At 39.9% G+C, this 16,691-nt stretch overlaps 1 protein-coding gene across 9 annotated transcripts in view; it reads left to right on the forward strand.

The window, feature by feature from the left end:
* grm5b (glutamate receptor, metabotropic 5b) overlaps positions 1-16,691 on the forward strand; it is a 578,722-nt gene that overhangs the window by 27,433 nt on the left and 534,598 nt on the right. The window contains exons 1-2 of one of the 9 annotated variants that reach the window (XM_063053882.1): positions 1,080-1,254; positions 8,946-9,807. In XM_063053882.1, the coding sequence (XP_062909952.1) occupies positions 9,129-9,807 (679 nt within the window). In that variant the 5' untranslated portion in view covers positions 1,080-1,254; positions 8,946-9,128. The other 8 variants (XM_063053885.1, XM_063053880.1, XM_063053883.1 and 5 more) reach the window with 8 other exon arrangements.

Genomic DNA, 16,691 nt, shown 5'->3' on the forward strand with positions numbered 1-16,691 from the left:
AATTGGCGTATTCTACGCTTAAGTGAGCAGGTACCCCCAGTAGAGTTGCTGCCAGCTTTACATGCTAATGATAGCAGCTGCTGAGAACTTCCCTGTCATTAGAACAACAAAATCCAGGAACAAATTAGAACGCGCCTCCCTTGGGCAAGATGAAGAATTCCAATAGGTTGTGAGTACTGGGCCTTTTCTCATTGGAGCTACGGAGGATGAGAGGTGACCTGATAGAGGTGTATAAGATGATGAGAGGCAAGGATCATATGGATAGCCAAAGGCTTTTTCCCAGGGCTGAAATGGCTAACACAAGGGGAGCATAGTTTTAAGGTGCTTGGAAACAGGTACCGCGAGATATCATGGGTAAGTTTTTCACACGGAGTGGTGGGTGCTTGGAATGCACTGCCGGCGGTGGTGGTGGAAGCGGATACAACAGGGTCTTTTATGAGCCTCTTAGATAGGTACATGGAGCTTATAAAAATAGAGGGCTATGCGCTAGGGAAATTCTAGGCAGTCTCTTGAGTAGGTTACACGGTCGGCACAACATTGTGGGCCGAAGGGCCTGTAATGTGCTGTAGACTTCTGCGTTCTATGATAACAACTCATCACTGAGCTCTTATCAATATTCCACAGACAGCGATAACCCTTAAGTTCCTTCTTACCTGGTGGCTGAATCATGACATTCAAACATCCTAAATGCCTGGCAACACACACCCAGTACTGGAGGAACTCAGCGGGTCAGGCAGGATCTATGGGAATGAATTAACAGTCGACGATTCGAGCCGCGACCCTTCTTCAGTCTGCCTTCCCACACTCACCTACCTTACCTTTATCAAGGTCTCTCTCTCTCTCTCTCTCTCTTTCTCTGTAAATCTATTTCATTTCACCCGGACTGCCCAAACCATTCAACCTTCTTTATAACTGGACGGAGGCAATCCTCCCGCTGCAGTCTGCCGAGGCAGCTGCGCTTTTAATGCTCTGAGAATCCCAGGAAAAGCAACGCCACACATTCTTAAACATGCCGGAATCCCTCGCAGTCTTTTCCTCCTTGAAGGAGTGTATCTGGTCAACTAAATTCATGAGCGCAATGCTATGTTTAAAATAAATTAACAATAATATTTGCTAAAAATGAGGCGACATGAGCACTGTCTTCGCCGTTGCATTTATTGGTTGCCATGGTGAAGACTGGAGTCCGAAAGCGAGCGATGTTCAACGACTGCTGGTTCAGACCGACCCATCCTGAAGAATTACTTTTGGAAATCGGTATGTTCTTTCTGGTGTAGTTGTATGCAACCTTCATGATTTGTTCATTTTACCAGCAATGTTAAAGTAGTCTGTTAACGCGTTGAAAATTTCTCGCTTGTTTCAAGTGCCGAAGGTTCGTTGTGACACTGCTGGAATCCGCAATCGGCGATAAGGTACTCAATGCCACAACGTTGGATGGCTGCGAGCAATTGAGTCCTCCTTTTGAAAGGTTCCGGTTTAAAGCGCGGACCTATGCAAAAAAGTACCAGTGGATAGTTGGGTGGGTGTCGGGGGATGGGGGGTGGGTGTCGGGGGATGGAGGGGGGGGGGCGGGCTTGAAGCGTGAAACAGAATTTCCACAACCGATTTCTCCCCTCCAGACCCTCCGTCCAGCCGGGACATACAGTGCTGGCGGTTAGTTTCAGTTCATGTACCTGTATTTCATTAATTAATACCTTTCGGAGGGTTGTCTCTTCAGCATGCATTCTCTGAATGATCGGTGATTACTAAGTGTCTATTACTACGAAAAGGCCATTTAGTAATCCGGAAACGTAGCCTTTCATGGGTACACGACTGCGTGGATCAGAATTCAGTCTCAAAGCACTCCCGGTGATAATCTGTCGTCTATAGACATGGAAACATCCATTTCATCATAGCAAAACATTTTTTCCCTTTGATTTATATCGAAACAATCTGATGATAACAACGGGTTTCCTAATATTACAACACTTGGTGCAGAAGGATGCTGGAAGAACTACCTTCCTTACAACGTTGAAGTAAACCGCACGGAAGGTGTTAGGGATCTGGGCAGAGTGAGGGATCTTGCCACTTTATGTCGCAGCCTGTGGGCATTGGTGTTATTTACACTCAATCTTTTCATCACTTTTCCCGGGTTAGAAAACCCCGAGCCCGAACCATTTCCAGAAATGGTTCGGAAATCGCAGCACGTGAGATGGTATGTGGGGCTAGAAGAGATACGGTTACGCTTGCAACAATAACTTTTTCCCCTTCTCCACTGACACAGTTTACCTTGCATAGTGCTCCCGGCACTATCTTAAATGAAAATCGCAAGGGTCCCGCACTTACTCTAATGAGAATTCTGAGAGACCAATCCAAAATGGCAGCATGCCTATCCCTGTGCTGTAAGGACAGAGCGTATTCTCACGTGTGTGGGGGACGTGTATCCGCACGCCACCTCTACTCTCCCCCCTCCCCCCGCGTGTCGTCTTCCTTGTTTGTAGATACCCATTTTACCGTTTGGCATTTTTCCAGCGCTACAGTGTGTGCGCCCAGCTATGGTCTCTCTGTGAAATAGACATCGTGGCGTTGAATGATCCTCTACCTCTATCCAAGCATGTGCTCGTCTGTCCACAAATGTGTACGCTCTCCTGAGCCTGAGTTTACTCCATGCTTGGCCAAATATTGCATATGAGAGGCATCACCACTGTTTTATGCCTTTTTTTTTTATATACAATTAGCTCTTCATGCGCAGAAATTAAACCCTTTCCTCTTTCACTTCGGTGTGTGTGTGTGTGTGTGTGTGTGTGTCTGTGTCTGAGCACGGCCGACGGCTCGCCTCCCAAATCTCGGCTCAACTTTCCAAGAATTCATTCAACCGGTTTTGCAGCCAACACAGCAAGGAAATGCCCATTGACGAGGCCAAGTCCTTAACATGCTTTGGACACCTTATTCGGCGTTTCATCAACGCAAGAGAATATTGCCGGAGGGGACAGAATGGCACAGTTCATTAAGCCTGCATGAAGAATGGCAATATTCGCACGTACGATGGGAGTCCCTAGCCTAAGACTGCTCAAAATGGAGGAGAGCCGTTCAGGCTAGCATCGAACATCTGGAAAGCTTTCTTTGAGCGCACAGAGAAGCCCAGTGTAAATGGCAGAAGCCACTACTTCCCAAACCAGCTGCCCCCTGCTCTTTCCAACTCCTTCAGTGGCAGAGTTTGTGGTTCCCACATCAGCCACCTCAGAAACCACGGAACGGAAGTGGAAGCAAGTCACCTTCATTCCGGAGAGACTTGGGAAGACCCAATCTCACTCCTCCAATTCAGGACCGCTGGGGTCCGGTAGGACGAGACTGCCTTCCATTCGACCATTCCTATCCACACAACCCGCCAAGTATTCAGGGGCATGTTGCTACTACAGCTGTTCTGTTGTATTCCAACCAACTATCAGTGATTGGTTCCTATTTCTCAGCTGTTGGTCCCCCCCGAAATCATTTCCACATGCAGAATGAACACATAACTCTATTCTACCGTCTCCTCTGTCACACATTCCGCTGCCTCAGAATCTTCATGTCTCTTCTCCGCTATCCAAGCCTGAAAGGGCAATTGAACTCTGAAAAGATCCAAGCCCATTCTTTAGTGCGCGCCATCATCTCTGTCAAGCAGACATTGACTACACTCCGCCCCAGGACACTATGTAAGGATGAACTAAGCTATTAACAATATTGAGATGTGACCCTGTGACGCGCAAACAACGGCACATTTGGTCCATCAATAACAACACAACATTAGACGCTCCCTTAGCTGCTGTACTCCGGAACCCCAGTCCAAGTTCTTGCTATCACTAAACTTGGTTATTATAATGTTTTACTTCCAGCGTTGAAAGTAACTTCTTACCGTCTAACTTAGCGGACTTGATCTATTGCGTCGGCTCGGCGCGCCGTACCAGCTAGAACTGGCATAGTTTCTCCGCTGTCTACTTCCCCCTTGCCACCCTCTGTTTATCTAAACTAAGGAACTCTGCACCTGCACATTAACCGCGTCCCATTGATCTATCAGCTTGGAGGGGAGAGTCCATCTCTTACTTGTTATTTTGCCTGATAACGCAGAACTCTGTAGAGGAGTAATTTTTATGCTGAACCTGTTCCCTCCACTCTGGGGTTTTGACTATCTTTTCTTCGCTGCCGTTGGCCATATTCATAACTGTGTTAAATTCTATAATGCCCGCCTTTTTTCTTCTCTAAATCTTTAATGGTCGTAACAACCCACCTCCGTGACACTAATTTTAATTGCCAGAACGAATATCTCCTTATGAGGCTTGGTGTCATACTTTCTTTGATAACCTTCCGGTGAAGCCCCTTATAGTGTTGTATAGAAGTATTGTATAAAATCAACTTTTTATATTAATGCACGTTGCTTAATCGTACGCAGGTGCATCGATTTTCGACTGTGTGTATGCTTGCGTGCGTTTCATGTGAACTTGTGTCTGTTCCTGAGTGGGTGTTGTGCATTTTCTGGTAACAGTGCTGATTAATGTGCACCCCTAAGTGGGACGAGCAAGAGCTACACAGCGGGTACTGGAATAATGACCAGTAATTATATGGAAAACTTGAAGCTGGAATTTAAGCAGCATTTAAACACTTGTAATCTGAAACTATTTTTCACTCTTAGTTGCTCGCTCGCAGTTGAATTAAAAACATATCGGATCATTGAATGGTAAAATAGATAAGTTTCTTGTACGCTTACAAACTAGCATTTATTTACCATAGCTGGAATCCAGCAAGATAATTTGCTGGTAGCAAATCATTCGCTTGAGAGATAGAAAAAGAATACTTACAATAATTATTAGCTATGTCAGAAAATCAATTCATTACCTCATTCTTTAGATAAAGTAGCTACAAATGAAATGATCTGAGAGCAAAATAGAGCATCTATAAAATAACACCCGTAACTCCCATTTCCACTAACACTACCCCGGAGTCACCAAACCGCCAGGAATACAAAAAGCTGATGTTCTGACTTGTAGCCTGATATGTTGCCAAGTGTTCATTAGAGAGCAAGCCCTGTCTGAATCGATGTCGGTATCAATTTCTAATGTGGGGCCTTGTTCAATCACTTCTCTCTACAGAAAATAGCATGCCATATATAACACGTAGCTATGACAGATCGATATCAAAGGGGAGGTATCATATTGGTAAATGGAAGTACAATTAAGTAGTTTCTTCTAATGATTGTAAATAATAACAGATTTCAGGTCTTTGGCAGAATAGGAACAGCCAGCAATATAGAGCACATTTACCTTTCTCAAGGATAGATCTTATTAAATACTGATTACGCTAATTCCCAATATCAGAACTTCATATACAACCTAGGCGCGCTCATGCTGTTTTATCCCACAAAGATCCGCACTAAAGCACAAATCGAGAGGTCTTCCGCTTTCAGGGTTAGTTTACTTCAATTTAGCGCACCGCGAACAGTTTCGATTTGGATCCGGGTGCAACCAGTAATTACTTTTTATAAAGCGCGGGAAGAGAAGAATCAGTCAATAGTCCTAGATCAGTTATACATACTTCAAGCGTCCTGGACATTGCGGTTCCTTGTGTTCCGACGACTTTTGGAAGCACCTGTGTTGCCTTTGATTTGAGAATCTATAGAGGAGGATATTTTCTAAATATTATAAACAAATTACCCTGAATATTAGCGGATCAAAGAGACATTTATTTATTGTTTTAATATTATTTAAATAAAACGAGCAAAAGAAGGATAGGGGTGTCCGCTTTCCTGCGTCTAAGTAAGTGTGCCGTAGATATAACATGTGGAGAGATTTATAGTTCCTGCAGTTAAAATATGACGGGGGTAACAACTTCAGATTAACTATGGAATGAGTTGCCCTTGCGTTAAGTGATTACTTGGCAGACGCCTGAATTGAGATGCATGATATAGTGTATACTAGATTTGTTTAAGAAAATGAACTTCCCTGCAATCTTAAATCCGAAACGAATCTCTACTCCAACCCATTAGTATAAACAAGCTATTCAGTAGTAATATTCACAATCCTTTGTTATTATTTGTGCCTTCGAAATGTTAGAAGTTCTTAATCTCGTTTTTCCAAATAACTAATACATTGAGCTATCACTTTTAGTCGTTGTTTCGGACAAGAACGACCACTAGATGGTTTGTGAACTACTGATATCTAGTGCGAATGATCATTGCATCGTTGGTTTGGAAAAGAACAAGACAAGGTATTTTAAATGTCCAAAATGACTATAATTATAATTTGAAAGTTTAGTAAGAATGTGGGCGGATTTAGTGAAAAACAGTTTTCTCTTGGTATTGTCTGCTGAGGGTGACATGCAATGACCATTAGCTGCGGTGAAAAATTCCGTTGCACCTCTTAAACTATCCGTCTTCCATCCACCCACTCCACTTTCGAGAGAACTCCAGGAGGGTGCAATGCGAACTGTCATCGATAGATGCCGACAAAGGCTTAATTTTGGCGCGATTGGCAGCTCCTCCAGGAATGTATTTAATTACGAATCAATTTTCATAAAAAAAGAATAAATATGAGTTTCTTCCGCTGATTTATTCAAATTACACCTTTTCATCTGCAGCGAAAGGGAAATCTAAGTTGTTTTCCATGCAAGAATAATGCCTTGTTCACTTGATAAATATTACGCCCAGGGTTTGGACCCCATATTTGAATCCTTCTGTTACATTCAGACGGGTTAACCGGGTCGTTGACGCATACTACAATTTCGCGAAGCTGATTTCTCAGTATCTCAGACGTACGGTGCATGAAGCGGAGACGAAACACAATTTAACCCCCCCCCCCCCAGCCTTTGATGTAACTGAGTGCAAATCTCGCTGCAAAATAGCAAAGGTGATATTTAGGAAGACGCCGCGGACACGAGCGGTTGCGCTGTGGCGCGGTGACTTGTGCTCTTGCCGGCTTTGAATTTCCAATAGTCCAGGAGGTATGTCTCTTCAAGGATTGAGCGCTGTACCACCTCTCTAACCCGATTCTGAATGTCAACTGCTTCAAATACCAGCCCCGCCGCCAAGCAGCTCCTGTGTTTTGTTTCTAACCAAGTGCTGCCAGCCAACATAGAAAGCTTCCCGCGGGGAACACCACTGCCAGAATACATTTACCTTGCCTTATTTATCGGAGCAGATATAGATAGGGATTAGGAGATGCCATCACAGGCCAGGACGCCGAGACTTTGGGTAAATATAACGCACAGTGCATTTTACAGCTATCGGAACCCCGGTTTGGAAATCGGATGTAATTGTGATTGCATTTAAAGTAAAAATGTACCGGTGCCGTCATCGTTAATTGAAATTGTTTAATCGGGAATGTCTTGACGTTCGACTTAGTTGTCTGCCCGTCTTTATCTCGACATTTTCAACAGCTCGAGGGAATAGTTCGATTCGGAAAATGAAATATATTTCTCTCCCTTTCCATCCCCACACGTCTGATCTTTCTTTCCGTTGTGCCAATTATCTGCAACAACCCGGAGTGCTTTTTGATTGTGTGCTCTTTGGAGAAACGCGATAACACGAGGTGGTTATTAGTCGTGAAGTAGGCGTGCAGAAAGGTGTAGGTTGACATGTAGTGGTAGCTGACTAGCTGCTCAACCGAAGGACAGGTGAAGCAGCGTTTTTGTTTGGGGAGGCTCGTTTCGGAGATTTATGACACACGCAGCTTTGCCTATTGAGATATCCACGCCGAAATCAAACTGAGTGACCCTTACAGTCATCAGACATTTTCAGTTATAAGCGCGGGGACGCAATGCCCTTCTACAATAATGAGGGGATATCTTTGGAGGCTCTCGGGCTGTAAGTGTACGTAGCGGGACACCACATGTGTAATAGGTCAAATGGGATAATATTCTCCATTGCAGTGAAGGACTATCGGATCACTAGAGCAATCTACCGTCAACTGTGAGCCACTACAGAGAATACAAAGAATTACTGACACCATAGGAGCAACGCTGTCATATTTCATCAATGAATTTTGGCTAGGATGTACGGGGATCAGAATTTATGTAAGAGCTTTCGAAGAATGGGCAAAAGATGTATATAATCGGGTACATATATGTTGGTTTACGGTGCATTCGAATCTGATGTTGGGATAAATGCAACGCATAGGTTTAATTATCTGAACCTGCTATGATGAAAGTATTAGTTTTCTGAAGCCTGGTTTGGTTTCTATGTGTAGGTCATTTAACTGAAGCGGCGGCTAAATGCAATGTGATTAGAATTACAAAGAAAGAACATCTGTAATGTGTACATAATGCCATGCTTGGACCAGGATTAGATAGTGAAGCGGAAGCAAGGCTCGGTAATAAATGGATTTCAACTGTTTTGCTTCGTGTGAATTGCGAAACTGATTTATTAAATATCATTAGTGATTTTATTACAGCGATGGTCTATTTATAACCATATCGAAAATGAAATATTGATTAAAATACTTTCTAAAATGCTTAAAGCCCCAAAATGATATTGGAAATAATGGTAAATGGGAAGATATTTAGAAATGAAAATTAGTTCATGTGTAAATACAACCAATGGGGAAATTAACACTTTGCAAGGTTAATGTTTTCCATGTGAATTTACACCGTGCGAAATGGCACGATGATTATACAAAGTGCCAAATCAAACTATCGTCATATTTACCTTTCCACTGGGTCAAACTGCGCGTCCCACCGAATTCTGAATGTATAGAGACTTCCAGTTCAAAATTTCAATGCAAAAGAAGAGATTATTTTGAAATTATCTTCTCGCAGCAGAGGCCTGGCACTAAAGATATGAATTATTTTCAAAGCTCAATGACAGGAAATCTTTCAGGGCTTACGTTAGGGCAACGAATTCAGGGATGGTATTATTGACAGTGTGCCTTTGGGGCTTCTGAGAGAACGTGTGGCAGGACATCTCAGTGAGATTCTGAATGTTTTTCTTCTTTTAATCCTAGGTTTTAAGATGGTGACATTGTTGGACACCCTCGGCAAATGACGATTTATGATTCATTAAAGTGAAATCAGGAAGATCTGGGTTCATCCCTGTGGTCCACTGATGGGGCATATTCCCTCCTGACCGAAGATTTTAAATTCCAGTATTTTCACCTTCCATCATAATGCATTCCTGAACATTGAAGATGGTTTTCCTACTGCGGCTCATGGTTTTACTGACAGTGGAAGATGTTTTCAGGAACTTTGACTTTAGCGTGTCTGCCCAGTCGGGTGAGCGAAGGGTAGTTGCCCACCAGCCGGGAGACATCATTATTGGCGCCTTGTTTTCAGTTCACCACCAGCCACCTGCGGACAAGGTCCACGAGAGGAAATGCGGAGCCATAAGGGAGCAATATGGGATTCAAAGGGTTGAAGCCATGCTTCACACACTGGATCGCATTAATGCAGATGACATGTTGCTACCAAACATAACGTTGGGATGTGAGATTAGGGATTCATGCTGGCATTCCGCCGTGGCTCTGGAACAAAGCATTGAGTTTATAAGAGATTCTCTAATCTCCAATGAGGAGGAAGAGGGAATCGTCCGCTGTGTGGATGGAACTACGGTACCATTCCGAGCCAAAAAGCCCATAGTTGGAGTTATTGGGCCAGGTTCCAGCTCTGTTGCCATTCAAGTGCAGAACCTACTGCAACTCTTTAACATACCTCAGATTGCGTACTCTGCCACGAGTATGGACTTAAGCGATAAAACGTTATTTAAATATTTTGTAAGGGTGGTGTCATCTGATGCCCGCCAAGCCCGTGCCATGGTTGACATTGTGAAGAGATACAACTGGACCTACATCTCTGCGATCCATACAGAAGGTATTTAAAGGAAATAAATAATTTGTGAAGCTTTCTGTTGAGCTGTCTTGAGTATCTCAATTATTAAGCAGGTTTAAATTATCTATTAAAGCCCTGGCATGCAAAGAAAAAAGACACGGAAATGCTTGATTGCTTAATAATCAACAATATGCAAACTCAAACCAGACAGTTATTCTTAAGCAGATATTTTTTAGCACTTATGTCTAATTGGTAACTGCTTAATAGTTTCCAAATACTTCCCCTTAATTAACTCAACTACTTTTGATGTCATGCTAGAAATGAATTGCAGAAGTTTGTTCATTTAAAATTCACATCCAATATATTATAGCTGGTGCTGACTTTTGTAAGAATGTTACCTAGGTTGAACTTCAGTGCTAAGTATTGAGGAACTTTACAGTACAGTAGATTGCAGTATAGTAATTTTGTGCATTTGTGCTATTGAGGTGGCACCACCAGAATATAATAGTTTGTGCATTGAGTGGAACTTTTAATATTGAAAGTCAAATCAAGTTGAAAATCAAATTGAAAGAACTGATCTCAATATTGGAAGGCTTGTCTAACAACTATTTAACTGAGAAGACAACTCAGTGAAGAATGAATCAAAAACCTCAGACTTGGAGATTTAATACATGGTGGAAAGATAGTACCTTTTTACTATTTATATAATAGATTAGCTTTTATCCAGCTCACAAGTCAACTGCAATGAATTATAATGGATATATTAATTATGTAGCAATCCAGTTTTCAGTTAAAGAGAAGGGGTGCAACACAGTCTCACATGTTGAAAGTTTTGCCAAGTATGAAAGCAGAGTTGTATACATTTTGGTGGAGTGGAGAAAAAAAAGAAGTTTGAGTTTAGTTATAATAATAAGCTACAAATGGAATTGATTTATTCTTCAAGTCGATTGGAATGCAACTTTATAATGCAGATATTCTGTTGCTACTTCAGATTTGAGTTAACTTAAGCTACTTGCCCACACTGCACACGAATATTGCCCCTAAACTAAAATAGAAAATGCTGCAATCACTTAACATTTCGGCAACAGCATCCATGGAGCAAAGTGAGAAATTAACATTTCATACATGTCCTTTCACTAGAACTGATGGTAGCTCAGGACCTGGAGGACAAGTTTAAAAACGTTTTTCTTTAAAAATTTTGCACATAGTGGTAAAATGGGTTCTGGGTTTTATTGGACCTGTTGTTTAAGGATAAAACAAGGTAAAATTTTGGTGTTAAAGAAGCAGATTTTTTTGGTAGAATACAGTGTCATTCTATCCTCCTACATTGTAAATGAACACTAAAGTAGATTTTCATTTGTAGCTTTATTAAATTAAAATACAGACAACAGATATTAGAGTTAATTGTTTACTTCACTTTTCACTGCCATGATTAAAGTTTGTGAAAGTGATAGTAACAGCCTGTCAATTTTTTTTTCGGTACTTCCATGATAATTACAGTATTGGTTAGATTAATTCTTTGCAGAACATTTCAAAATAGAGAAGAGAACTATAATTGTATATGGCACAGAATTCCCATTGCAAGTTTCATTTACTGGATTTCAATTAGTTTGGCATTATCTGATTATTTCATTTTGATCAATAGGCTTAGAAGAATTATTTGAAAAATTAGCATAGGAACAGTTAATATATGGATAGTTCTTTCTCAACAATTTAACAGGTCATAAATTCATATTTAAATCGTTAAGGTCAATGCTAAAGTAAAAGGCATGGAATTGTTACTCAGCTTCAGACATCACCACGGCCTCGGTCAATACAGGGATTAAAGAGCTGAATTCCACAGGTGATTTGAGAGTAATTATCCTTGACATCAAGCAACATTTGACCAATTGTGGTTAAAAAGTAATTAATAAGGGGAAAATAGACCAACAGCCGGTGTCATATCTTGCACAAAGATGTTGTTGACAGAGGTCAATCATTCTAACCCCAGAGCATCAATTCTTCAGGGAAGTGTTCTTGGTGCAAACATCTTCAGCTGCTTCATCAATAGCTTACTCTTCATCATTAATTCAGAAGTGGGGACGTTCCCTGATGATTGTGCAATATTCAATTACATTTTTAACTCCTTAGAAAATGGAGTAGCACATTCCTGCATGTAGAAAGACCTAGATAACACAAATGTATGGAATACTAAATGACAAGTAAGAATCGTGGTTTCAAAGTAACAGACACCAGTCATGTTCAAAAAGGGATAATCTAAACACCTATTGCTGATATTCAAAAACATTATCTTCATTGAGTCCCATATGGAAAAACATGTCCTGAGCTAACCATTGAAGAGAAATTAATCTGGACCAGCAAGATGAATATTGTGGTCACAATAGAAGATCAAAGGCTGAAAAACCTAGAGTCTTTCCATCATCTTAATGCACAGTTCAAGAATATGATGGAATAGTCTCTAGCTGCTCGGACAAGTGGAGCCTTAATAACATTCAGAAAGTTTGACAAGATCCAAGAAAAGGCAGCCAACTTGCTTACTATCCTACTTACCATCTTAAACATTCATTCCATCTATGACTAGTGCATTATGGCGTATAGAAAATGTATCACAGCTTGGCTACCCAATGAATGCCTCCCCTACCCAAGAACTCTACGAGTAAGCAGGACAAAGATGGAGAGCAACATTTGACCAATTGTGGAAACTCCATCAAATACTGTTTCACCTAAAGGCGTCACATTATCCTGATTTGGAATTACACTGCCATTTTTTCATCACACTAAGTATGACTCCTGCAAATCATTTCTATTATCACTGTAGGGGAGTTTTCATCAGAAGTCCTGTTGCCATTCAGGACCATGGTTCACTGCTACTTTGTGAAGAGGATTAACAAATTATAATTTAACATTACCTTAGCCAGCAATGCCCACACACCAGATAATGATTGAAAATGTATGCATGCATTTAACACTGCTTGTATTATAATGTATGGTGATTTTGAGACTACAGACACAAAGATAGTAATGTTTCTTCCAAACCCACCAGTTCCTCATCTTCAGAATTTCTTCCTTTACCGGAATGAAACATAACAAATAAGGTTTATGTATATCAAATATTTCATACCTACTTTCTATGCATTGCCTGTCAATAAGTAGTTTCTTTAAAGACTGATCATTTGGTTGGAAGAAAGGGAGAATTTTCAAACCAGGATTGAACTTTTTGTAAAATACTCAATGAAATATTGACATTATATACTCAAAAATAAAAAAAGGTGGAAATTATTTTGAGTATCTAGAACTTTGGATGGGTAGAGGAATTTGCATGTTCCTCTGCAGCAGTTGTTCTATAATTATTAGGTTCACAAAAAATATTTATCCAGCTCCTGCTAGGATTCTTTGTGTGCTATTTGGTGTTACTTAGAGAATGTACCTCCACAGACTTTTCCACCATACATTTGGTTTGCTTGAACACGACTGAAATTTTGCAGTTACAGGAAATCTGAAGTAAAAAAGAATAGAGAATGTGGGAACAAGCCAACAACTGCAGTGAGAGAAACAGTTAATATTTCTGGTCAAGATCTTTCATTAGATATTTCATCGGATGAAAAATTTGTACCTTGACATATCACCTGTACTTCTTTTACTCCACAGTTTTGGATTGACTTGCAAATTATTTCTGCCATTTTCTACTTCTATTTTTGGTGGTCTAATAGTTGTGGCATTTGTTTTAATAACTATAACTTCATAGTTTCTGAGTAAACCAATATGCATATTGATTCACCAGTCACAAAAATCACAAATCTTTTCCTTGGAAATGTTGCGTGTTGAAATACTTTTCTATAAAGGTGCCTTTTGAGTATGATTGATTATAATATGGATTAGGTTGAACAATAATTTTAAAGCAGAATCTTATTAATCAGAGCCACCAATAAAATATATGTTTGCATTTTGAGGAGTTGAAGATAAAAGATCTTCAAACAATATGGCGTAAGGGGAGATTTATTCAATGTAATTAAACACTTCCAATATCTACCCAGAGCTACAGTAATGGTACTTCTTGTACACAGTACTTTAGGGAAAACAGAAGCCAAGATTTCATTCTTCTTGCTTGGCCGGAACTGCAGTTACAACTTCCCCATCACATTGCATTATCTTTTGAGTTGGCGATCTCCGGGAACCAGCATCTTTCCAGTGGCCAAATGCCCCGCTTTTCCATTCCATACACTGCATCTTCTTTCTTGCAAGTTCATTATGTTAAGCCAGAAATATGGATTGGAAGGACGATCCTGGGTTTACTTGGCATGCTTGCCACACTCAAATATGTGATGTTGGAGAAGTCAATGATAATCACTAAGCTGTTGCCATGAAATTCTGCCATATATAATACTCAAAGTTAGAATGAGAAGCTCACCATTTCCAGTATATCTTGCCAACCGTGAAATGATGCAAAGGTGACATAATGGAAGGTAGATCCTTTAGCATGCAGATACCTTTTTTGGTGTCATTGTGTCTGTGTACTCAGTGGGATGGTGTATAATTGAAGATTAGCTGAAAATACTTGGACAACACAATTTGTGATCTTCAACTTTTCAGTTCACGAAGAAAGAACCGAAGAATGGTTTTGCTCCTTGAATTGATCATTTTGTTAATATAAACCACTTTTTTAGAATGGAGAGCAAATATAAGTGTTTTAAGTCTGGTAACAAGATTAAGCCAGATCAGTAATGATGAAAAGCAAAAAACAAAGCTGCAGACGCTGAAAATCTACAATGGAAACAAAAACTGTATGATGCAATTAATGATTCAAATTGATGAAATGTCAATCATTCCGAAATGTTAACTCTTTTTCTTTTCACAGATGCTGTATGTCTGCTGAGTATTCTCAGCTCTTTGTTCACTTTGAAACTATTTTGCAGATAGCCCTTTAATAAAATTGATAGAATTCTATCCTATCCTCAACTAATATTCATTCTTCTGGCATTGATATTTTTCTGGTTATGACTTATTATGACTGACTGGACAATTCTTTTTATGTAGAGTAAAATTACAAAACCATATAATTTCAACACCAGGCAAATCTTTTGATAAGGCTGTTTCATTTGTCATAACTTTAGAAGGCAATAATTCTTTAAACGCTCCTTCAGCAATGGAAATATAAAGGGTACAATTTATTATGCACAGTTCATCCAGTTTTAAATCACAGCCAAACAAAGATTACGATCATTTAGAAATTAGCTCTTAATGCCCTTTATGGAACATTTTCCATGAAACCTGACTCAAATTAAGTTTGTATTACTTGAAAGAATATTTACAGAGCTTGCTGTGGATCCAAGCATGCCAAAATAATTATGAACATTAAAAACAGCCCTACAAGGTGTTAGAAATCTAAAATAATATTGGGAAATGCTTGGAAAACTCAGCAGGTCAGGCATCATTGGTGGAAAGAGAAACAGAGGTAATGTTTCAGACTGAAGACCCATTCTGTTCCTATTACTAAAATTTATGGCTCACCCTAGGTAAGATAATGGTTCTGCTGATTGATGCAGAGAAGAACAGCACCGGCACATTTCAAGAAGGCTATAGCCTGCATTCCTGTTTTTCCATTTGAGAAAAGAGAACAATATACACCAACACAGAAATGTAAAATGATCCCTGAAACTAGATTTTTGATGATACCTTATATATGAGAAAACATGCAATTTTTGCATAGTATTTTCTTATACACCAGTGTTCAACATTAGGTCCTCAATTTAATACCAAACACTCTGTAATCAACCTAAGACTGTTAAGAGATGATTCAATTCTACAGGTCCCTGTGACAATTGTGCTGCAAGTAAGATACTTTACGGGCAAAAATAAAAAAAATTCAGAAATTAATATTACAAATATAAATAAACATGCATTTAGATTTCACAGCTTTACAGCAAACATATTTCAGGATGTGGCTATCAACGGCAAAGGCCAATATGTTTTTCCCACCCCTAATTGTCACATTCACACTGTTCACTTGAGTGGGAAGTAGAGATTTAGACCCAGCAAAAGTGAAGGAATTGTAAGATATATAGGATGGTGTAGGATGTGGTGGGAAACTAGCAAGTACTGATACACCTATGCATCTACTGCACTTGTCCTCTCTGGTAGTGATGGGTTTATAAAGCACTATAGAAATAAGTGGAAAGAAGCTCACATATTTCACAGATGGCGTGCAGAGCAGTCATGGTGTTTTGGTGGTGGAGGTAATGAATATTTGATATGGTTGTTAGAATATCCATCTCGTGAGCCACTTTGTCCTGATGGTCATATGCTTTTTAACCATTTTGGGAGTCGCATTCATACAGCCTAGAAGTAAGTTTTTCATTGTGCCAATATGCTACTGGCTTCTGCTTTGTAATGTGCTGACAATTGCAATATGGGTTCTTTTTACTATATTTTAAAATATGTTGGAATATCAATATCTTTTTTTAATATTTGAAACTCCATCCAGTTTATTTATCTATCCGCAGACGGAATTCACATTTAAGGAGGTGGTGGCTGAGGAAAGCTCTGTGCATTTTTCATGGAGTCTGGCAACTCAAACAATAGTGCATGCAGAGACTTTGAACTTGTCTTGTGACACCAGTGGTTTTGTTACTGTGAGATCTGATTCAGATCAGCTCACCACTTAAATATTACATCTGAATTATTGCAGGGTATATCACAGCTTCTTTACAACATAATTAATAGGGAGTTTGATGATGATATGCAGTCTTTTGTCTGCCTGTAGGACACTTTATAATAGCACTTTTGAATACCATTCTTGTACTGATTGCCAACTATAGGCCTTTGCTGACTAACTGATTCAAGAATAAGTAATGTGATCAGGATGTTGCTTTGTCAACTATGTTACATCTCTACAGCAATTTTACTTGAGTTCTTTCTACTGAGGGATG

Source organism: Mobula hypostoma, chromosome 7 (assembly GCF_963921235.1).
Source record: "Mobula hypostoma chromosome 7, sMobHyp1.1, whole genome shotgun sequence".
NCBI lineage: Eukaryota > Metazoa > Chordata > Chondrichthyes > Myliobatiformes > Myliobatidae > Mobula > Mobula hypostoma.